General features: G+C 36.8%; 1 protein-coding gene across 6 annotated transcripts in view; it reads left to right on the top strand.

Annotated features, from left to right (window-relative positions):
• The window catches only part of FGF14 (fibroblast growth factor 14), a 382,652-nt gene that overhangs the window by 129,753 nt on the left and 228,217 nt on the right, over positions 1 to 24,682 (top strand). Inside the window, exon 1 of one of the 6 annotated variants that reach the window (XM_090139068.1) lies at positions 20,624 to 20,761. The exons of 4 other annotated variants lie outside the window; for them this stretch is intronic. In XM_090139068.1, the coding sequence (XP_089995194.1) occupies positions 20,759 to 20,761 (3 nt within the window). In that variant the 5' untranslated portion in view covers positions 20,624 to 20,758. Of the gene's footprint in view, positions 1 to 20,623; positions 20,762 to 24,682 lie in introns of those variants that run through there. One more of the 6 variants, XM_090138972.1, reaches the window with a different exon arrangement.

Consider the following 24,682-nt stretch of genomic DNA (forward strand, 5'->3'; position numbering starts at 1 on the left):
TTAGAAGTAAAATATAAATCCATGGATATGTGACAGGCAAAGAGGTCTCAAAGAGCCAGGTGTGCGATTCTAACCCAGTCACCACCCCAACAAAGTAATGGATATGTAAGCTTTGGCCAAGGTGAGTTACCTTTTTAGAAGAGAAGTACTGGAATAATGTTTTCTCTGATTTACTGCAATGAAAGTCAGAGTACTTCACCTGCCATGATCATAGAATCATAAAACGATTTGGGTTGGAAGCCACCTGTAAGATCATCGGGTTCCACTCCGATATAGGCAAGGACCAGGTTCATAATTATGAAATCCATTTAGTATTTGTGTGGTTTTACCAATATTGCTGCAACACAGTACAGAAGAAAAAGCAGAGTTTCATTATGTTTCTATAAATAAACCAACTGAATCAAAGATGCTTAATGTTTCTCTCACTGTGAGTGATGAATTTAGAGATCATTTGTGGTTTTGTGTAATGAGGGTTGCATCTATATCAGCATTTTAGGAGATTCCAGGCTTCTAGCTGCAGCTGCTTTTCTCTGCAGACCCATTCCTATTTCAACAGTCTACATGTTAATGTAGATGTCAATTGGTACTGTAGCTTCTTTGCTCATTTTAGCAACCTTTATCAAACACTGGGCAGGATAGATGAGAAAGGAGGACAGGCAGTGGCAAACAACGAAAATTTTAAACACAAATTGAGACTGATCTTTGCAGTGTTTCTTCATTTTTGTCTTTCTTTTTAAACTTCTTTTCTAGAAAGCATGTGGGTTTGTTTTGGTTTTGTTTTTAATCAGGAAAAATCCTGCTTGACTGTCTTCTACTGTATTTCAAACTGTAACAAATATTCTCTTAGGTATTAGGGAAGGAATGAAAGAGAAAAAGTGAGGTGCTCTCCTGCTTTAAAGTCTTTTTTTCCTTAAGACAAAATGTACTAGAAAAATAGTAGCAAAAATAGAAAAAAGCCACTCTTGTCTCAAGTTCTGGGAAAATATAGGCAGAACACATGGCCTCATCAGCTGCTTTGCAATGTGGCAAACCGGTAGCAGGACTTGGTGGTGGAGAATATTATTGAGTTAACTGATTTGTCACAAGTTCATGGAAGTATGCTGCCTTGTGAAAAAGATGGCCTTGCATGTCAAAATGACATTCTCAGATGAGAGAAATAGGAAGCAGTATAAAAGAGATGTCTCCCAAGACGTCTTGCTCAAGATTTTGCCAGTGGTTCTGGGCATGCTAGTAAAATCAGTATCTGTTTTTCTGTTAGGTTAAAAGTCAGAAGAAGCTGTTAGTGTAAAAATATATATATATTATCACAAATGGAGAGCTTAATTCAGCATCAGGACCGCCGTAATCAGTAATTTCTACGAGTAGAACATCTTTTTCTCTTTTAAAATGAAACAACCTGAACCCCAGTTTCTGAATCAATTTCACAAGATTAAAAACAAAATAATAGAAATTGAGGGGAAAAGGAAGGAATGATAGGCCACCCACTTAGAGAGCCATTTATCAGCTTGCAATCTAACTTTTGCACAGCAATAGAGTTACAGCATATGCCTGCATGGGTGAAAAACATGGAGAGAATTGACTGTGTCTGGGTGATGGCAGCAAAATCTGGGTTAGAAACTTTGATTTCGAGCTGTGTTCCTGGAGGAATGGGTATTAGGGGCATTTCACTGGTGAGAAAAGGGAGTATGGAGTGAGATGTTCTGCCGGCATTTCTTGCAGTGCAGCCCAGCTGCTTTGTGGTACCCAGCCAGCATCTGAGCTGTGTAAACGCTATGGGTGGTCATCCACATCTTCTGGGGTGGGAAAACTGCTTGCATGACTGAAACTGGGAGCTGCTTTGTGGGCTTCTGCTTCTGTTTGGAGACTGGCTGGGGGTAGAGGAGAACCTACGGGGATATGATTCATTCCTGATAATGCGTGGGTGAAGCTCAGGCAGGCAAAAAAGCTGTGATTCAATGAACCTTCTGAACAGAGAGGATGGGAAGAGAGCAAGCAGCAAGGATGCTTGGAGAATAAGTTAGTGTGTACAGTTTTAAAAGTTGTACTTACGGTGTCCGCTTGGACTAATGTTTTTAGAGGCAGTTACTGTTCTTTATAACCAAAATACCTAAATGTTGTAATAAAGATAAATGTTCCTTCATGCATTAGGACATTTATTTCAGTGATTTCCTTTATTTTCTAGATAAGAGATTGATCCAAACACCATAAGAAAAACTACAAATAAGAAAAAAATAATCCTCTTCTAAGAAAGTATATTGAAATATTTTACAAAATTGTATATGAATATTTTCTCTGCAGTCAATTCACCATTTGGAAGTCTGTGGGACTAGAGAAGTAAAAGAATAAGGAGAAATTAAATAGTGTGCTGCCAGTTTCATGGATCCTTTGTGGGATAAATTAGGCACATCATCATGCTGCTTCCTTCATTACACAAGTTAAAGAGTGTCTTCCAAATAAATAAATAAACAAATAAATTTAAACGCTTTTGTTTTCCTGTGCTCCTCCTACCCTGCTACCTTTCATCTACAGATTTTCTTTGAAAGCTCTGACTCTTTCTTTATTTCACAGGCAGAAGCTACAGACTGTGCAGTCTTATGGCTATTTCAGGGTTTTGGCATGGACCAAAGAGTCTAGCTTATGAATTTCAGTGCTGCACAGACTGTCAGATGGCATGCTCTCTAGGGCAAAGATATTAGCCCTTCATTTGTGCTTTGCAAATCCTGTTCTAGATATTATCCCTAGGCAGACAAGGGCTCTTCTGCAGCAGTGAGGCCTCTGGGGACAGGGCACTGACACTGTGGCAATGATGTGTGATTGCTCTCACAGCTCTGGCAGGGAATGAGGAGAGCTGATAAGATTTGAGCCCTGGCTTTATTTTTCTGGACTCAGGAATATGATGTGGGTCAAAAGATATTTGCCTGGCATTTTCTGTGGCCACGTTTCTAGTCCTCACCTAACAACATTGTGTGCATTGTGTCTCACTAATAATAATTGATTGGTTTCTAACCATGGATTTTCTTCAAGATGGCAAATATGTCTTAGGAGAGTAATTTAGGAGGTAGCTGTATAGCACTCATATGAAGGAATCAAGATTAATAATAGCATGTCCATGGATAATACTGCTTTATGCTTAGAAAATTTAGTAGGCAATATATTTATTCTTTGATCAGTTCTAGAAAGTCTGTCCTGAGCTTTCCCCTGGGCTTTCTAAAAACTGTCATGACAGCAAGACTGCATCATGAAGGGAAAGTGAGAGTTCAGATAAAACACTAAAATGTTACTTTATAGTCAGTACACAACTACTTATGGATATAGTTGATGAATTAAGGAAGAATTTTTACACAAATATTTCTGTATGCAAAGAAACTGCTGTACTAATGAAGGCAGGCAGAAGGAGCAGGCAGAGTATTTTAATACATCAAGTTATATGATCTGATATCTCATGTTTTTTTTAACTGGTTAATCTCAACTAGCACAACTGATGGTGAAGCTGAGATCTTCGTGAATTGTTTTAAAGGTGTAGATGTCTACTTTTGAAATCTTATTATATATATTACATTACATCTTAACTGAAAAATCTGTTTGTAGAATTCCTACAAAACAGTGTAGAAATCACAAGGATTTGTGCCACTTTACAAGGTGAGCATGTGAGAAACTTAATAGATGCTCTAAGTAAATTGAGAAAATCCTGAGTTGAGCCCAAGGTTTATATTCATGAAATGGTGGTTTTTATCCATGAAATTCTTCCTATTAAAATGCTTTGCATTCCTGTGAAAATATATTAAATCTGTAATTATGGAGACACCACAAAAATCAACTAGTACAGTGTTTTGCCCATTTAGAAAGCCTTTCAACAAAGTCTCTGTAAACATTAGTCCATACTGAGAATTCATCTTCATATAAAAAATTTTTTTGGGGAAAAAAAAAGTTGAGGAAAAATGATGCTGGATCATTGATTTTAAAATCTATAGTGCAAATATGACTCTTGATGACTGATTTTGCAGAGATTTTATGAACTTTGCAAGGTGTGCTTCGTGGCCCTTTTTGTCTTATCTCAGTTATGCTTTCTATTTTAATCAGAACATTTATGGTGGCAAACTCCACACTAGGTCTTGGTATGTGTAGCTGTTTTGTTGAGGCATCCTGTTCTCACATTTAAAGTAGAGCCTAAGTGCAAGCATTGCTAAAAACACATTACAAAGCTTATTTGGGTATTCTCTATTCGGGGCATGAAAGAGTTTGAAAGAAGTTTCTTCAGAGCAAAGAGAAATGTGGTCTATGACAAAAGTTCAAAAGGAAAAATGGGAGGAACAGTTTGACCTGAACGCTAATTCATCGAAGTCCTGGGTGCTTAGGCAAAGATATTAAACCAAGAGTAACCTGGAAAGTGTAATATTCACATGGGGCTGCCAAAATGACTAATAATTTTACACGTACTTGTGGGCAGTCAACATTCCTGTTGTACGTGAAGTCCCTAACCTGCTCTGTTAATGAGGGCTTGAGTGTTGCTGCACTCAAGGTGGTAGCAGTAGGAAAACAGGCAAAATCTACTACTGGGGCAGGCAGAATAATTACATAGCAGTATTTAGTGCTGAATATTTCTGATAAGTCACCTGTAAATATAGGGGAAAAATAGAATTTCTTAAATGGAAGGAAACATAATTTGAAGGAAAGCTGAAAGAGTAAATATCTACATTTCCACTGACTTATTTGACAGCTGCATTTCAAGCTTTGAATACTCCTCTAAACAAATACACTGAGTCATTAATGTTGTTGAGAGTTTTACATCTGAGCGTTGTACAGATATGAAAAACAGATGGATTAGAGTCAAATAATTAGAATTCAAAAATCATAAAATTGTGGAACACAAAAACTGTGTGTGAGAGGGGAGACAAGGATTTTTCTTCTTTTTTTCTTAAAACTCACTTTAAGATAATTTTTGCATTTCTATGAGGTCTTTCTTGTTCCCATACACATGGTTTCTCTACTTTCTGTTCATTAGGTTTACTGAACCTCACAGAAGTCTGCTAAATCTGTGCTTCATTTTGCTGTCTTCAGTGAAGGCTGGAACTATTTGCAGTACAGGGATAAACACAGATTTCCTAGTCACTGTGCTCCTTGAGTTCCACTCTTACTGTGAGAAGTTAAATCTATCTTTTTCTTGCTCCTGTCAGAACTGATTGTCATAGGGTACACAGTATCTGACAGCGTGCCAGGTGCAAGCATGATGGCTTGAACATAATCTCCAGCTTTAGGAATGAGAGTAGCTGTCTTTTGTTATTACATGTAGAGCAGGATGATAATATTAAAAAAAAATATCTTCGGTTTGTCAGCCTGTTTAATTTCCATGTTTTCTCCATGGAACTTTACCACCATTTTCAGAAGAGCAGCAATCTTGGATAGCAATCCAATCCCAAAGCAAAAGACAACTGCTGTTGCTGATATCTCCTCACTGCTACATAAGGCAAGTAGAGTGCAATGCTTAGGGAATTACAGTGCAGGCATTTTACCATTTTGAAAGCACAGAAACTAATGACTCACTTCTTTCAAATAGAGGTTTTCCCCAGAGGAAACTACTAGGACAACTAGCTAGCGTTTGTGATTTTGTACGTCTCATTTAAAATAATCTTTATCTTGGTTTTGAAAAGGTCAGCAGAAAGATAAGAAAATTATGCTGGTTGAAAGCGAAGTTTTGGTTTTGACATTGTTTCTTTTGCTTTGCCCTTGGTAATACCAATTACATTTCATAGGCGATGTTTTCTGCTCTGGAAATGTACTAGAAAGCATCTATCAAATCCATTGATAATGTCACTGAGAGAGTCCAATAAAATACAACCATAAGAATGAGGGAAAGCTTTTGACCTTATTGAGGGTAGGAATCATAACCCTTTGCCAACAAAGAATTGGAGGTGAAGGTAAGATTGAGGAACTGTAAGCCTACTAAGAAAATAACTGTAATGACAACATCGATTGTCATCCTTGCATTGTCAGCTCTAAACTATTAACTATAAAAAGATGTGACACTTTAGTAAGTATCCTGTAGTATTATTTTTGAAAAAGGTTCTGATATCTCTACATGGAAAATGTAAAAGGCAATTTAGAGAAGATGGGAGTTAACAGGAAAAAAAATCAAATAATGCAGTGGATAAGAAGGATAGGCTGGGGACAGGCTTGGACTGAGAAGTAAGTTCTAATAGCTGCTGAACTGCACAGAAACATGCAAGTAAATAAGTTGGTTTAGATTATAATAAGGAAATTATTTATTTATTGCAATAGTTGCTGCAAATTGAAGGGAATCTAGGATAGAAAGCTCAGAAAGATGCTGAAATTTGCTGTTTTGGTTTTTCAGTGTGTACTCTTTTTACTTCTGAGAAAATCTTTGCTCTTCATCATATTATTTTATAATTCATTCTTGGCTAAGAAAAAAGGTTTCTAAAAAGTCAGGAAACTCTGGCTTGGGTTTTTTTTTTTGTCCATTTTCTTTCTCAGCAAAGTGACTCTCAGTCTTACCTGAGAGAATGAATTCCTCCATCTGTGATATTACTCATAGTGTTTGAGGATTACAGAAGAATCCAAAACCTATTGAAATCAATGAATTTCAGAATAAGCTCTTCAATATAATGGCTCTTGCTGAAAAGATCCCAAGGTATTTTTAGCTGACGAACTCCAGGTTTGTTTAAAGAAGGCATTACATGGGTGTGGAGTAGCTGTCTGATGTGAATATTTCTGAACTTTACAGGGTTCAGAAAATACTCTTAGTGAGTCTTGTCTAAGACTGAATTATAGCCAGCTCCAGGCAAGAAACAGGTAATACTTATAGAGCTTCTGGAGAAACCCAATGGAAAATGAACTCTCAGATCCAGAGACCTGTGCCAAGTTTCTAGCTGTTATATTGTAACTGTGGAGATGTGCTCTGCCCAGTCGTCCATCTATTTCTTGAACAGTTCCTCATAAGCAATTGAAAGCCACTTGTGAAAGATAATCCTGTAGCCTGTACAATTCATAATGAAATGCTGCCTACTCTAAGCTGTGTATCTTCAAGTTTTTGGGTTGTTCTTCTCCCTGCCAAAATCTCCCAAACTTACCATTTTTATGGCTGTTTTCTTTTTTCATGTTTGCTGGTGGAACAACAGCACCACTAACTGTATTATTCACATGTGCTATTTAATGAAAACAATGAGTTATTAAATCTCCATATTAGATTGTTTTCAAACCAGATGCAGAAATAATGCGTTATCGTAGAATGCTAACTTTAGGCTTCTTATGAATTTAATTTTCTCAGCTCATCTAAAAATAAAAGTTCAGAGGCTTTATGATCGATTAATTCTTTACTCTTTTAGATTATGATGCACAGATTACTCATCAGTTTTATAGGGTAATGTATCACGCCACTTATAAATATCTCATTACCTTTTCTATTAAGCATAACTTGTATCAGAAATATAATTGCTGAATGCATGCAGGATTTACATTTCCCTTGGGAAAAGTAAAACTTCAGACTCATTGTAGTATCCCAGCCCTGTTGGCATACCAGGTTTCATGTAGGTTTCTGAGAGCCTCTTCTAAGCTCAGGACATAGTAAAATACACTCTAATCAGGGTGCTAGGCAAGTATTCAGCTTGCCCTTTGACAAATCAATGTTATGTCATTCTTCATGAGATGTTCCTCCTTTCCACTTGACTTCTTTTGTGAATTAGACGTTCAGTGTATACATTAAGAAACAATAATGCTTTATTTGTAGGGCTTGTTTCCACATGCAAGAACCATACAAACGACTTCAAGAATTTTGTTACTTTCCATGTTTTCCAATATTAATTTCCAACCCACAACTTCAGAAAATGTAATGAAAGTCAAAGAATTATTGAGCTAGAAAGGGAAGATTTTGGCAAAGGATCCTGGGGAATAAAAGTTTCTTTTTTTGCTATGAAAAATTTTTGCATGCAGCTTCAGAGTATGCATCTCACTAAGTAGATGAGAAAAAAATCAGAAAATTTTGTTCAAGGATCTTTATATCTTAAGCAGCACAGGAATTGTTTTATCTTCTTCAATACAAAGAAATGTAAGGTATTTATCAGAACTTGAAACAGTAGTTTAGACTGTAGTTTAAGAATTTCAGTTCCTCACTTACATCACTGTGCACTTTTTTAGATTCTAATTTTGAATTATTAATTCAGTGAGAGATTGCATATGAATATAACAAGTTTTTTAAAAAATGCTTTTTGTCGTGGTCAAACTATTTTTCCAAACTAAAATATGTTACCTCTTAAAAAGCAGTACATAAAAATACAATAATAAACAACCCAGAAATATTGGCCTGAAAATATATTATACCTTTGAGGCAAGTTTAATGTCTTTTCTTCCATATATGTCCTCATCTTCAAAGAAAATGGTCTAGAAATGATGTCCTGTCAAAGAGATAATTTTATTTAATGTTGTTTTTTTTCTTGTCCTCAGAATGTTGAAATACCTTTTTTTCTAGATGTTTATACAGTCTTTTCAGAGCAACATTTTCAAAAGAATTATGCTGCTCACTGTTTGTACCCAGATGTCTATTAGTATTGACAGAACTAATGTCAGAGATGATGCATTTACCAGGGGAAATCCTTTCTTTCTCTTGAAATAGCCATGTTAGAGTTCTTTAGAAATCTGAGATCTGCCTTGTCTAACACTAGCTATCTGAAAGTTACATTCTTGAATTTCCTAATTAAAAAATCAGTTCAGAGGGATTATCTGATCTAGTATTTTGTTTTCATCAATGGCTATAGTCATCTGCTTTGGGATAATACAAACAGGGACAACCATATACTAAACTTCCCCTGAAGTGTTTTCCTAGTTTCCAAATGTTTTCCACTCAGTTGATTTCCAGAGTCTGATGTCATTTTTGTGTATTTACTAACCCCCAATGGATGCTTCTTCCAAGTAGTTATCTATATCTTCCTTCAGCATACTTAAAATGTTAGTGCTCAAAACAATTCCTATTCTCAAGTGCCTTTTGTATGCTTCCCATTGCACAAAGAACTATCTTGTTTCTTTGTGAATGAGCTCCTAGATTCATCTGATTACTTGTTTTTGTATTGGAAGAGGCAGTAAGCACTCCGTCTGCCTCCTTTTGCCATGGCATTCATGATTCCTTCTATAGAAGCTGTTCTCCTTTGATTTTGCTCACAATCTCTTCCTGAATCTTTTCCAATTCTCTAATATAACTTTTTTGAGATAAGAGGTAAGAGCTACATGGGTGAGCTACATCCTGGCAAACTTTCAACTTGTTCTTTGATTTTCTATTCTCTCCCCATAAACTTATAACAATTTATTTTATTATTATTATTGAGCATAGATAGTTGTACTATGAAAGTAACAGTCATAATCAGCAATGTCTGTGTGACACAATGAATCCATAATATTTTTCTATAGGAAGTTATGATGGATTTTTCCTGTGTGCACCACTCCATGTTCATCTATGTTACATTTAATTACCTAGTCATCCAGTCTTAGAAAGCCATTCTCAATTTTGTCTGAGTAAATTAGTATCAGTATTGCTTCAAAACCAAGGCATTTTTGAACTGGGGAACTGCAAACACAGTTAACAACCCTAGAGTACTACCAAGGGGTGACCTTTCTCTGCTGAAAGTTTGTTTCAGTATCCACTACATATTTCCTGTTTTTTGACCATTTATGTAACCCTATAGGTGCCTAGTTTTTTGAAATTTTTTGGTAAGGGAAAGCTGTCTTGAAAACTAAGCAGATTTTATGCACCAATAATTCTATTTTTGTATGTACTGATGCCTTCTAAGAATCATGACCTCACTTCATGAAAGTAACACTGACTCTTACCTGATTATATGTAGGTGGGTATCTGACTATCACATTTGTTCTTATAGCTTCTACTATTGTGACCTACAGTCCTGATACTTGTATTGGACTATTATCTTTTCTATGTCCCCTAGAATGATCTTGCAAAACAACTTGTGTTTACCACTTTCAATTGTCGCAGGAGCTTGTAGGGAGAGGTGCATTACTGCTAGTAACTTCATTTTATACCTGACATCTCCTAGAACTACTCATTAAATGCCAGAAAGTTTATACAGTTAATTAGACACTTTTAAGTAGCTGTAAAATATGATACAGAAGTCAGAGTTCTCTTTTCATGAGTCTCCCAAAAATAAGGGTTTCAGACTGGAAAACAGCCTGGATTCATTTCCAGTGAAAAGTAACACAGATAATTTTATTCTTTGCAATCTCATTCTCTCAATCCCTCAGGTTTTTCTTGCATTCTTTGATCACAAGTTGGCCTTACAGTTTTTGCCAAGCTTCTTGCTTGTGATGTGTTTCAAGAGAAGCTTTGTATTTAGTTTTGATTCCTTTCACCATTTGCCCTTCAACATCTATTCTGGTCCCTCCCAGGTACAACTTCACATTTATTGTGCCAGAGCTCATGATTATTTCTTTTTCTTTAGTTTGACATAGCATCAGTCTTCTGAGGGATGTCTTCCTGTTTCTAATAATCTACCTTACCTACTTTTCAGTCTTGATGATGTTTCCACATTTTTAAAAATACAGTTTTAAAAATGTGCTCTGAAAGTGCTGCAAAATAGATGACCCTTAATAATCTTCATATTGCCTGTAAGATTTAACTATCTTTGGACATTCCTACCTCTTGAAATGGAGATAAATTGAAGTGCATCTTTTTTTGCCTTTGTTGTGCCAGTAGTGATAATGACTGTTTATGTCTGCAGCCACAAATGTTACCCACATTAAAATGTGCAGTTTTGAGCCAAGCTACATGTGATAGAAAGGGAAAAGCTAAGAGAATTGTCCAACTTCATGGTTTGTCCTCACATTTGTATCAAGAAGCGCTCATCAGTGACCTCACAAAAATTTGATTTCTGTTATGTTCCAGTGTGAAAATTTCCAACCTTCTTAAAGATAAATGAAGGCTTCTACTATTCTTGCATTTCCTTCCCTTCCTGCCTCTAATTTCTCAAGGCATAGCAGCCAGTGCTGCCATCTTCTCTGGGTGGCTGGTGAAGTCTTATGCTCTTCCTAATGAGATTTTGAAGTTCAGCCCGAAGGTTGATCAGGTAGTTGAAGACAGAGCTTCTTTAGCTGACAGGGCTTACAAAGAGAGGGGAATAGAAATAGGATACATCTGTCTGGTGCTTGGCCCAATGAACAAATTTTTGAGTAAGAGAAATCCTTGGAATGGAGAGCATCTGCCAATAAAGTAGCCTTAGTTCTCACTTGTCTCAGTCATGGGCCAGTCGTGCTCAAACATGGAAGAGCAGTTCCAAGCACCGAAGGATTCTGAAAAACAGATTTTGAGGGCTTAAAATCTTAATCTTTTAGTGAAAACTGATCCTCCTTTATATAAAGAGAGATGAATATACACGGAGAGAGGAAAAGGATAAGATATGTATTTTTATCGTTAATCACTTTCATGAGTTTTGCATGTAAAAACAACAAGACTCCCTTTAATTTAGAAGACATGCATTATTAATTCAAGTGGCACAGTCCACTTGTATTGATTTTTCAGTAGGAGTAAATTGTTTTGCATACCATATAGAGCTTAATATTGGACAATAATTAAGTGATGAGTCTGGGACTATTTCTGTGAGACTGGAATATGCCATTCTAGTTGAAAAGATGTAGGAAGTAAACCATCTCTCATTTGAAAGTGAGGTAAGCTAAGGCAGCCTATGACATCTGGTGAGCTATCTACAAATACGTAGAAGATATTTCAGCAGCTGGTGTAACTTATCAAGCTTATTTCTATTCTCTCGTATGTTAAAAGATAAAAATACAATTTATTTGTGAATAATGAAAGTCTTGTTTTGGTCAGTTTTAGGTTCTGTAGACATTTGATGGAGCTGCAGTATTACTGTCTGAGTTCTTTAATGCTAGGCTGGAAGGAACTCCTTGTGGGCTTCTTGAGCACAGAATGTGCTGTTTTGTTCTAGATTTTTTTATGATCATGCTTAGAGGAAATATTTAACTTGTGGCAATTCACAGGTTTGAAGTCACTTTTCAATATATATGACCCTGTGGACTACATTTCATAAACAACATCACAGGGATTTTAAAGATCACTTTTTGCTTAACATAGAAACTTTTATTTACTTTGTGAAAATATTAACTTTCCATTAATACATCCATTCCTGTTTAACAACCCAGTAAAACTGCATGAAATCAGAACTCCCACTGAAACCAGAATTATCCCTTAACTGCAGTATCATATACAAGCATTTATATTTGTTCCATTTTATATAATGCAGATTTTTGCATTGTAGTATCTGAGCAGTATCTGAGCAGAAAGTATTGCGACTAGAATCTATCGTATCTGCTCTTGCATCCTGTCCCTGTAGGAAAAATGAAACTAGTGGAGATGCTTTGAGTTAATAAAAAAAATTCAAAGCTGAAAATAACTCTGGCACACAGATGTCCTTTGGTTACTCAGGAAACATATTCCACATACTTCTCCCTGGAGTAAAAAATGTTTCTAGTGCAAACAAGCTTCACCCTCACTATAGAAAATTACAGCATATTAGAGAAACAGTGCTATTGGTAGCATTTCTAATGCTGTCCTTTCAGTTAACCTTAGGTGAATAAATGACGTGCCTTGAAGATAATATCTGAGACCTTGGTCAAGGATAAATGCAATAGAGAAAGTCAGTTCGGGAAGCAAAAACAGATTTACTACCCAAACAGTAGACCAAGTATTTTGAAGGAAGCGCTGCAACATTTTGAGCTCTTTAGTGTATTCAGGTTGCTGAAGACAGCAAACCAAATATGCTGTGTTGCCTTGCTCACTCAGAATGCTTCATGAGAATACATGATCAGTACGCACTGGCATGAAATGGAGGACTTCATGTCAGTGCAGAAAAGCAATCCAACTGACAGACTGATGTCACCACTTGCAGGTGCCTTTAGCAAAAATATTATTTTGAGCTGAGTTTTAGGTCTATCCTGATAAAATACCAGCTCTAATGCCATCCTCTGGCTAAATAGAAATACTAACCAGCTAAGAAATGAGATCTCACATTTTCCACCTAGAGGGATTATAATTTTTTTCTTGTATGGGGATTTCACAGCAGACCCAGATATTAAAGCTAACACAATAATTAGTCTGACACCTTCCCATGTTCTGCAGTTGATTTAAATAAATAAAACCTACCCTTAGATCCATGCTGTGATCTTTTAATGCCTAATGTTGCTCCAAAGCCATATACTTATTGTTTTTACTTCCATGGGGGCTGTTTGCGTATAACCATGGCTAAAATTTGCCCCATAATATTGAATGTATCATCACTCTTTCTAATGTAGGTCAAGAGAAGAAATTAATGATGACATTGTGCTGCTTGTTCTGGCATCTCCCAGGAGCTTGTGTGGTCCCTAGTGATCATCTTGAATCATTAATCAAAGGATAACTGCACTGTACAACCCACAATATATTCTCAGCAGACACATGCACTGATGATGCTGCACCAAGAAAAAGGACTTAATTGCGTTGACAGTACAGTTTTTTCACAGTTTAGAGTGTTGATCAAAATTGTGCTTATAGCATCTAAAAATACTGTAATTAATGCAGCTTTTGGCCTCTTCACATAGTGTTTTCTCTTTAGTTTCTTCTGTTAAAGAAGACAGCTGTTTGGTAGGAAAACAAATTCATCTCTTTTCCTTCTTTCTCTCGCCTCCTGTTTTGTATTTGAGTGCATCAGTAGGAGGCTCACAGTTTGTTGTAAATGTTCATTCACAGTTTCTGCAGATTCTTACATTCGTATTTAAAAAGGCAGAATATTTCAAGATGTCCTTCACATCAAGTTACTCTTACTTTGCATCAGACATCTGTAATGAAGAATACAGAGTTCAGGGACTTTGCTTCACAAGGCAAAACAATAATCCTCATGGGAACAAAACACATTTTCCTCAGGGAGAATGTGAAAACTTGAGTTAGTCATTTCTTCATTCTTAAATTATCTCCTTTCATTGCTAGTTTAAACATTGCTTGCAGGTATTATGATGTACAGTATATACCAGAATAAAGAAAACAGACCTTCTTTGATCAGATAAAACAAATCTAAGAGAAGGTAAGGCAGATGCTGGTGCTTTGGCTAGTGGAATAACCAGGCAGCTGAGGTTGGTCAAGATGAGGATTTTCTTTTCCCTATTAGGTATTCAGGGCTGTGAAAACAGGGGAGGGCAAAAAAGTGTGAGACTTGGTTTGTGTCATCAGCCACAGCTCCCATGCCAGGCAGCCTGCATATATGTACAAACCTGCAAGCCCATGAGAAACCCACCCTGGTTAGCTGCCAGCAGACTGAAGTAAAGGATTTATGGATATTGTCCTGTCTAGAGGAGAAGGGCAAGAGCAATGAAAATCTGTGATGAGAAGACATCAAATTAAGTGAAAGAAAATACTGAATAGATATCTTTTTGAGCAACAAGAAAAAGGAGACATCATTTTGCTCTCACCTTTAGAGGAAAATAGTATTATCATGACTCATTTTCATTATTCATCCACTACTGTTAACTACTGTGAAGTGCTTTGCTCCCTCACAGGTCCACATCAGGTTTTAAAATATCCCAGGTGCTACATATTTCTTTGTAAATCTTGTATTACAGTGAGGAAGACTGTGTACTCAGCAAAGCTTTGCAAGGCTGAAATTTCTCTGAAATTACTATTATTACTTCATAGACTGAAAGGGTAAAGCTCAAGTGGTCACAGTTTATGAAATCCTAAGGTTAAATAATGGACTTTATCGTAATTTTACAGTGGACTTTATACTTCTACCACTGGTGTAGGACTTGCAGCTCTGTTAAGACAGGAGCCTATTGAAAATCTTTATCATTCACTGGCATAAAAGCCTGCAGTCTATTCACACACTGAGGGCTCAAGATTGCAGAGGAGGTGGGAGAGAGCATCTTGAGTTCATCAAATGCTGTCTGAATGAAGATATTAAGAGTCAAACTGCCAGTATAAGGTTACTTTACAATGAAAGTAAGATTATTTTTGCATTTACTAGTCCAGGCTGAAGACTCAGAGACCGTTCAGTTAAATGATTGTATGACAGTTTGGATGGCCCAGTCCAAACTGTCATACAGTCTAGATGGGGATCTACAACTGTTTAAACAGAGCCTGCTGAGCAGCACCAGAGCTGGAAGCAGCCAACATGAAGGTCCTGCATCCACTTCAGCCTACGGGCACATTTTCATCTTCAGTGAGGACTGGGTGGGTTTGAAAACCAGCAATAAATCCAACAATAAATCAATCTACAAAACAATCGAAACCAAACACACACGCATGAATTATTCACATTAATACCTGTTCTGGGATATAAAGGGTGTGGGAAAAACATGCAACCACAAAAGTGTTTGAATGGGCATTTGAAGTCCAAAAGAGCTGTGAGTGTTTCATAATCTTCCCAGTGATGACAATTTTGCTCATTCTTTCCTTCAGACTCTAACCTGTGGCCTCCTGGCATTCAATGATTTACAGGGCAAGTAAAGAGAAATATTCCAGGCTGTTTTGTAAAGGTATACTTTTTGTTGAGTCATTTGTCTCAGTTAAAAATGGTTTTATTTCATTTTTTTTAATATCCCAGGATAAGCCATTTTATCTGGGAAAAAAAATCTACATTCATGAAAATTGAATTATGAATATTTAATGTTTCATTTTCTCCCTCTGTATATTGAAGGATAATTCTTACCATCACAATAACAATCAAGCCTATATGAAATAATAACACATACAGAGAGCTGAAAATTAAATTAAGTATAATTAAAGAATAAAATACCCATTTTTTTAGAGAAAAACTTAATGCAAATAATTATTTTAAATAAGATCTTTATTTGATAGTTACTGTCTTAACAGTAGACATTCTCAATAGACAGTAAATGTACTTAAGCCTGTCTATCTCCTTCAATACCTAAAAGCACAATTTTCATAGGATGAAACAACTTGAACATTTCTACAGGGTAGTCTTATATATGTGTATATATATGTATTAGATTACTTGGGCTATGAACTTCTATATGCCTGCAGAGTCATTTGATTTTTAAGTTTTGAAAGGAAGGTGCTACTTTTATCTCCAGTACAAACTCTTGTCTTTGAAGTGCTGCTGTGCAGAGTAAAATAAACATAATGCAATTGGATTGTAAGTCTTAAAACCACTGAGGAAGTACGGTCTCCCTAGATCTGATGCGTCAGCTTGTGCTGGCATCTCTTTCCATTCATTACCAAGAAAACATTAAGCTGTAATGATGATGCCACTGCTGCTAAAATTGCATCAGGACTTCCTTTTGAACGGGATGAAAAAGCACTGAGAACACATTCTGTTCCTGATACTGTTGGAATCAACTGTGGTCTCTACATTGCAAGATTTTTTCTATGTATTATATGACTTAGAGAATGATGGGTGCACCCTATGAATTCTCCTTTGTCTCTGTTAGAGAAAACTATAGATGAAAAATTCTTTTGTGATTGAAAATTATTTTCTGTCTTCAGAAACCATGGCAGTCTGAGCTATTAGATGAATAGGAACAGGGTAAACCCTTACTTCACTAGGAGCTGATTTGAATTATGACTGTAAGCTGTTGTTGAGGTTTTTCCAACCTTTCAAAGAGGCTGTCATAATGGATGAGCATAAGGACATTAGAAAACCCTTTTACATCCTGTTGCTGGGAAATGCTGGCTTCCCTCTCCCCACAACATTCACAGCTTCATTTATTTCTTAGAAATAGGAATGCTGTAATGCCAAGTCACTGCAGTGATATTTCAAATGCCTTCAGACAGAGAAAACACAACAAAAACAACAACAAAAAAAAATACACTGGCACTATAGTTGCTCCCTTAAAGAAGCAAGTATGAAAGACATCAGAAAGCAAACTAAATGTTGGGCTGGGATCAACCTGAAAGAAAAACTGCAGTTCACATGTTACTGGTTACAGTTTGTTCAATGTAAGGTGATTTCCATACAGGCAGTCTTAACTATCTACTTCTACCCTTGAGCTTTTTGTGATTCATCAATTTACAGAGCCTTTGATAAAAGTCCTCAACTATAAAAATATGCAGGAGTAAAATATCAGTTTATGTTCAACTTTCACTCTCATTTTATTACTAGATATTTTCACGTAGTCTGGCTTTTGTCTTGCACTATTTTTAAAATGCTTAGTAATATCAAATGCTAAAATGCAGATGCTATTAATAAATTTTAAAACTCTACAGTTAAACTAATACTACAGTTCCAAAAATGCTACTGCTTAGATAGAGTTTGGGTCAAGACTCCTCAGGAAACATTTCTGGGGAAGAAGAAACCAGCGTAATCTGCAAACAGTTCCCATCAAACAGCTCCAGTTGCTTTATAGAAAGCCAAATTGTTGTTTTCACTAACTGACTGCTGCACAATACATCTGATATCAAAGCCTAGTGATACAGTGATCTAAGTCTGCTGTCTGTTACACTGAAAAAAAAAGTCTGGAAAATGGATCTTTTCATGAGATGTATAGGTAAGTACTTTGGAGAAAGGAGTTTTAACCAATTTGCTGTATAAAATTTTAGACTGCTCCTGCTCTTAGAGAGTAATTCTTAGTGATATTTCAGCTGTCAGTAGACTTGAAATGTTGTAAGGGTTTTGTTCCACATTTAAATTTTACTCTAAGCTCCTTTAGCAGTCACAGGAGTTAGGAACACTGCTGTCCAGTTTCCTATTGATCTAACACAATTTTGTATTTTTAAGTGAATGACATAAAGATTTCTTTATTTATCAAGGATGTAAGGATTTCGAATAAAGCTGAGTAGTATTTACAGCAGCACCTGTGGTATTTTATTACTTCCTGATATTATATCTTCATTAGGCAAATGTGATTCTGAAGAATTATGTTTCTTCAGAAACATAAAATATTTTTTGTCATCCTCCTAGAAAGGAGAGCTGTGTAAGGGTTGAGGCCAATGACTGGAAACTGCTTTGGTCCTTATATTCCTGTGGCCACACATTTTGGCATTTTTAGAGTTGGGACTGTTTGCGGAGTTTACTGCCCTGAAATTCAGACTGCACATCTCTCCATTGGTTTTTTTTGTTTGTTTTTTTTTTGTTTGTTTGTTTGTTTGTTTGTTTTTTAGTACACTGCTAAACAGTATAAGCTGGGTCACTGAACTAGCACTCCATTACCCTCAGGAGTAATAATAATGGCTCAAAATCTTCCCCTGCCCTCAGTTGGATGTTCATAATGTTCCTGTGGGTTTCAGTCAGATTTTGTTATCAATACAAGTGTGTGAAACTTTCCACTCTAATTTGTCTTCTGCATGTAGAATCTTCTCTTGATGCCCACTGTGTGGTGCTTCAAGTATTTCTGGGGCTTCATTGCAATTCACCAATATCTGATCAGGATTTCTATGTGATGTTTATTTATATATTACTCCTATAAAAAAAAAAATAAAAAAAAAAAATCAGAAGGATATGGAATGAAATCATTTCCTGATTTGAAACTATTACCTAAAATGCCATTTTTTTTTTCTGTGTGTTGCTGAACAAATTTCCACTACCCTGCTCTTCAGACTTGCAGTAGGTGTGTCCCCTGGACACCCAGCATGCCTCAAAACATTTACAGCACCAGACTTTGTTAGTGTGATAATTTTTTCCACTACATTTACAGCTATCCCAAAAGATAATAGGTACTTTATCCCTGGCTGATTGTACCTTAGCTAGTAATGCCTTCCAGAGGCAGTGGACATGCCCAGTGCTGAAGCCTAACTTCAGCCTGTGAGGCTGAAGGTGATGTTTTCATTTTTCCAGAGATCATCAGTACTGGTTTAATTGCCTGACTATTGGGATCCCCTCCCTCACTTCTACCAACTTATAGATAAAGGCTGTAAGGTTTCTTATTCCACTGGCTGTATAATCTCTCAGGCTCTCCATTTGTTTCTTCAAACCTTATCGTTGTTCCAAACTCCATTCTCATGACTCATCCAGCATAATAACTGCATGTATTTGTTTTACTGTTGTATTTATTTACCTTCTCTTTATTGTTTGGGTTCCTTAAGCTTTCCTTCTTCTTGGAGAATCATTCCATCCTTCCCAGTCTGCCCTTTCTGGTCTATCTGGTTTGCACTAGTGGGTTTCAGAGGTCCCATAAATGCTTGCAATCAACAAGTGAATCCTCCAGTGCTATGGTTTTGAATATTAGCTCATGACTACAGACTCCACTTCTATCCAGCACAAGCTTAACAACTACAGACAATAACAGCTTTCTAACAGTATGTATTTCTAGAACTATTTGTTTTTTGTTCTTCCAAATGAAGCTCTACAGGCATGAAATCAGCTGCCTTAACAGATTATAACACTAGCTGCAACCGCTGTAATGGCTGCTATTTCTGGGAGTTCAGCATTACAAATGGCCTATTTGGTGGCTGCACAGGATGCCTTAGCCATGCAATTTTGATTTACTATTAGTAAAACCATGCTGTGCTTCTTAAGATAGTAGCACCCTTGCATAGATATTTATCTTCAAAAGTCCCAATTATTTAGCTGAAGATCAAAACTGGGTAGGAGGTAATTGTATTTCAGGAGTCATGGTCTTGATAGCTTCTTTCATTTGTGCTTTTCCCTGCCCTGCTATTTTCACTGATACAGGTTTCCCTGGTTTGTATTCCTGTCCCTCATTGTGCAGAGGGCCATAAAACTTCGGGGCATGTGATTGGCTGAGGACAACTTACTTTCACAAGGAGTAGGCTCAGTTGAACTTGATCATCCCTATGTCTGTGTGTCAGTCCTCAGGATCACATTATGCTAGCTGTCATATTATTTGTACCACAGTCACTTCTGTTTAACGTCTCTGTTATCTTGTACAAGTCCTGCTTCTCAGCCTCCTGACTCCCCTTCTATGTTTTTTCCAGCACTACTGTTTCAGCTACCCCAGCTTGATCAAACTTATATTTGGCTCTTTTTGCTCTCTTGTTGCTTTATATCTGAAATTTCTCACTCTCTTCTTCCACCCACACCATCCCCTCATAGCTGCAGCTGTTTTTTCTCCAATCAACTTACATTCCTCAGCCTTGTTCCTGCTAGTGAGCCCTCTACAGCTCTTGTTGTCTTCCCCTAATGCACTGCTCTTATCTTCACGTGCTCTCATGTGCTGCTGCCTGCTGTCCAACATTCTTCTAGCCTAGACTGCCTTCCCCATTAACTCCTCCTTTCCCATAGGAAATCCACTCTTTCTAATGCCATGAAAACATCATATAATTTTACTTAAAAGACTTTTTAAGGCCTGAGATGTCCAGGGATCAGGATTCTGTTTGTTTTTGTTTTTGTTTTTGTTTTGTCCATGCTTTTTCCAAAGTAGGTCTTGTAGCCTCCTTCAATGGCCAACAGTACTCTCCATTGTGCTCGAAAACCCCTTCCATGGGGAAGGATATGCAGGTTGTGACCTTTTTTACCACCCCTGTATTCAAGCGCTCTTGTTCACTGTTTATGACAATGATACAATTTCTATTTCTGCTCCACTCAGACTCTCACATTCTTGCTCTTATAGCACTGGCTTGTTGAACTGCTTGCATTCCCCATCAATCCATTACACGCAATAAAACAACGCCTTGTTCTGCTTTCACAAGAGAACAGAGCTGACTTTGTTTCTAATCAAAGTTGGAAAAGACTGATAATATACGCATTGTGCTTGGCAATACTTGGGAACATCAAAATGTGTATTAACATACAGAAACTTGCAGGGAGAAGCCAATCAAAGGGGAATCAGTCCTTGCCTGGATATTCACATGGTAGGTGGACTCTTATGTCCAGTGGTGTCATTGTGCTGTCTCTGTACTTTTTTATGTCCATGTTTTTTCTTTACCAAGTCCAGTTTCAGGGGAAAGCATGCTTGATCTAGTCTGAATGAGCTTTGTTTTGTACAATTTACTTTGCAGACATAGTTGCAGCTATGCAACCTACTCGTATTGCAAAGCATTTAGTTCCACTAATCTGCTAAGCTCCTGAGAGTCCTTGGCAGTTTCTTTCTGCAGCAGAAAGTCATGGTCAGCCGCAGTGACCAGTATTTTCTATACTGGATACCATATACTTCTTGAAAAAGGTCAGTGTAACTGATATGGTTCGTGGATACTCTTTCAGCTGTATCAAGAGGATTACAATTGCATTTCTCACTTGAATCCTCAGGAGATGAACAAGTCTGTCAAGTCACTGAAATTGTTAAGAAGTTACATTCTGGAAGTTACAGTCTTCCCTTAGGAGGAAAAAAAAAAAAAGAAAGAAAAGCTTGATAATGGAATCTGCAACAAGTAAAAAGGTCCCAAAGTAACCCCTTGGGTTTTCTTTGTTTTGCAGTGAGAAGGTTTTTTCCAGTGAACCTGTAGTGGGATTGTCTCTTCATCACTTGTCCCATAACGAGCCCAACAAAAGGCCTCGTCATGAGTATTGATGATGGAAAATTAAATTTAATTGTGTTTTTCTTGTCTATGTTTTTATTACTTGCTGACACAAACACCTTTAGCTTACTTTAAGCAAATATTATTTGTAGTGTGCTGGTTTTCAGATGTTCCTAATAGACCTGAAATTTTAAGCCTTTGTTTCCTATACTCTTGTCGTAACTGCCAGATTTGACAGGGAATATATGCTGCATTTACACAGAATTATGGAATAGGGGTTGGAAAGGACCTCTGGAGATCATCTAGTGCAATCTCTCTGCTATAGCAAGTAACCACAGTGGGATTTACAGGACAGCACCCAGATAAGTTTTGAATATCTCCAGAGAAGGAGACTTCACAGCTTCTCTGAGCAGCCTATTCCAGTGCTCCAGTAATTTCAAAGGAAGTAAGATTTTTCCCTTTTTCATATTGAACTTCCTGTGTTCCAGTTTATTTAGTCACGTTTTGATCAGTTAAATGGGTTGACTTCTATATCTTTTTTCTTGATAAAAAGATATAATTCTCAGTATATAGTTCTCAGATTATTCCATACCTTCTTCCCACTTGCAACTGGAATATTGGTTATAACTCATTGAGATTGTTACAGGTTTGGCTTGTAGGATCCCCAGGAGTCTTAATGGCCTATGGGAAGAAGAAACTGAAATACCTGACTGAATTTACCAGAGCATTCTGTTTTACAGTGGCCAAAGTCTGCCAGTTAGTCCCATTTGATTTAGGATTTTCAAATGAATAGGGACGTTGGTATAAAACAGATAGCTCAGATATCATTATTAAAGCCAGCTTCATGCTGTTTTTTTTATCCAGTTTAAATGGATAGAATAAAAACTTTTCAGTAATGCAAATGGGTGTGAAGCAGTAGCATTCAGTGAAGTTAATATCATTCACTCTTAGTACTGGTTAATCTATGAGGCTTGTTGTACAGAACTCCTAATATCAAGAATTAGTAGCACTGTTGTTGGAAAAAAAGATATAATAAGAATGGTCAAAAGACAGTGTCTGACAATCTCTCACTTTCAAAAGAAAGAAAAGAGACTGCAGATGTAGAAAAACTGACAGTGTTGCAGATAAAATCTACATTCATCAGAGAGGAGCAGGAATGTATTTATTGATAGAAAATAGTGTTTTAACAAAGCTTTATCATAAATAAAACAGCAAGATCACAGATGGTGAAGTACAGTTGATTATTCAAAGCATACATGGTTATCTAGAAGGCCCTCCCATTGAATCACGAGGTTCAAAGCATACTTCATTGCTTTCCAAATTCCTTGAGACATAGAGGTAAGAAGTAGATGTGGGTCAATCCACTCTTCGTTCTAGACTTGTTTGCATTTTAGAGATTAAATATGCACATCTAAGATATAATCTTAACGAAGCTAACAAAGCTGAAAACCATTGGTCACGTACCAAGTATCTGTATCAGCAAGGTGTCTTGGCATCAAGACATAAGAGATCTCTGTTCAGGTGTAACTTATAAGTGTCTCTGCTTAAGTGGAGGTCTTGTCATGCAGTCAGCTTGGGGTGGTCCTGTTTCCAGGGTAATTTCATTAACTCATAGTCATAGCATTTAGAGCATGCCCAATTGGCACTTGTTCAACCAGCTGTCTGCAATTAGTTCCTCGAGCACCCAGTTTGAGACAGTAGTGTGGTCATAATCTGTCTTGGTGATACTTCGATTTTTTATCGGTCCTGAGCAAAGTGTGTATATCATTCTGCACATAAGCAAGGCCTTGAGCACAACAGCAGAGCTGAAGGAGAATGCTGGGGACAGAGGGAAGCACACTGATACAAATAGCTTGTTCCTTGTGGAGTCTGTGCTCCTTTCTGGCTTTGTCCAGAATAGAATGCCTCTTTCTTCCTTTAGAAGGCTAAGGTGCCTGTGCCTAGGTACAGATGTATCATAAACAGTATGAGAGATTACATTTTTCTCTTAATTCCTCCTCTATGAATCTTGTTTTCCTTCGGATCTACAGGTGGCTTCTGTTCTATAAAAGGATTATACTAATGGATTCACAATGAAGATGGCTTTGAAAATTTTTAGGATTTATCATATGAATAATTACATGTGTCTAGCAACATGACTGAGTTTTTTCCCCTTCTAGTCAATCTGTACACTTTCAACAAGATGCTTAAACACAAATAAATATTGAGATTGAGAAGAGAGGATTTGATTCCTAGATACCTCATACTCTCGGATTTTATATAAAAACCTGAGAACAAAAGGTGTTTTCTTTATGCAACTACCAAAGAAGTCAGTAACGCAGAAGAGTGCAAGCAGTCAAGATTGAATGTGTTGCAATGAAAAATGAAATCTGCTATTAAAGTTAACCACATTATTCCTTTCTTGTAAGCTTGCAAAAATGATCCAACAAATGAGCAGAAACCTCATTAGCAGAAATGCATGAACTTTAGGTAACATTTAGAAAAACCAAAACTATACTTTCTCCTGCTTCTCTCCCCACTCCCCTCTCCAAAACAAAACAAAACAAAACAAAACAAAACAAAACAAAACAAAACAAAACAGCCAATAAATAACAAAAAGCAAACACACACACACACACAACCACCACCACCAAACCATTACAGAAAATAAGGGGTATATGTTTCCTGGTTTTGGTAGCCAGCAGCCTGTTAATTTTCATATTTTAATCACAGGGAAAAAAAATCTGAAAAGCGTTACTTTCAAAGTACAGGACATACGTGTTCAGCTGTGTTACATAAAAAGCCCTTAGCCCTGACCAATCTCATTTTTAGATATAAACCTGCCAGTACAAGGGCATAGGTTGTGTTGACAGTGGATGAGAAACATGAACTAAGTTCTCTGCTTTAACTCCTTTGTGAACATTGAATGGATTATAATAGTTGTTGAACTGGACTGGGGACAAAAATATACACTTCAAGAAGACTAAATAGAGGGCTCAAATCATCTGAAAGTGGAAAGCATACAAAATGTTCCTTCTTAACAGTATGCACTTTCATTTGGTAATGTTTGTGCTCTTGGTACAAGGAAAACAACATTGAGTTGTCAATAAAATTGCATATGATGAGTCAGTTTTAAGTTTGCAAATATTAGTCATCATCCTTGTTGAAAAAAAATCATCATACTTTATAAATTATATGTAAGTTAGAATGATAATAAATTGAGCTTATAGGTTTTGCTTTGAAGAATACTTGATATCTTTGATTAATATGTCCTATCTCATTGTATTATAGCAAATTCACTGTTTCTCTGAGAACAATGAAATGTTAGTAAGGAATCTC

This window comes from Phasianus colchicus, chromosome 1 (genome assembly GCF_987193195.1).
Source record: "Phasianus colchicus chromosome 1, bPhaCol1.hap1.1, whole genome shotgun sequence".
Taxonomy (NCBI): domain Eukaryota; kingdom Metazoa; phylum Chordata; class Aves; order Galliformes; family Phasianidae; genus Phasianus; species Phasianus colchicus.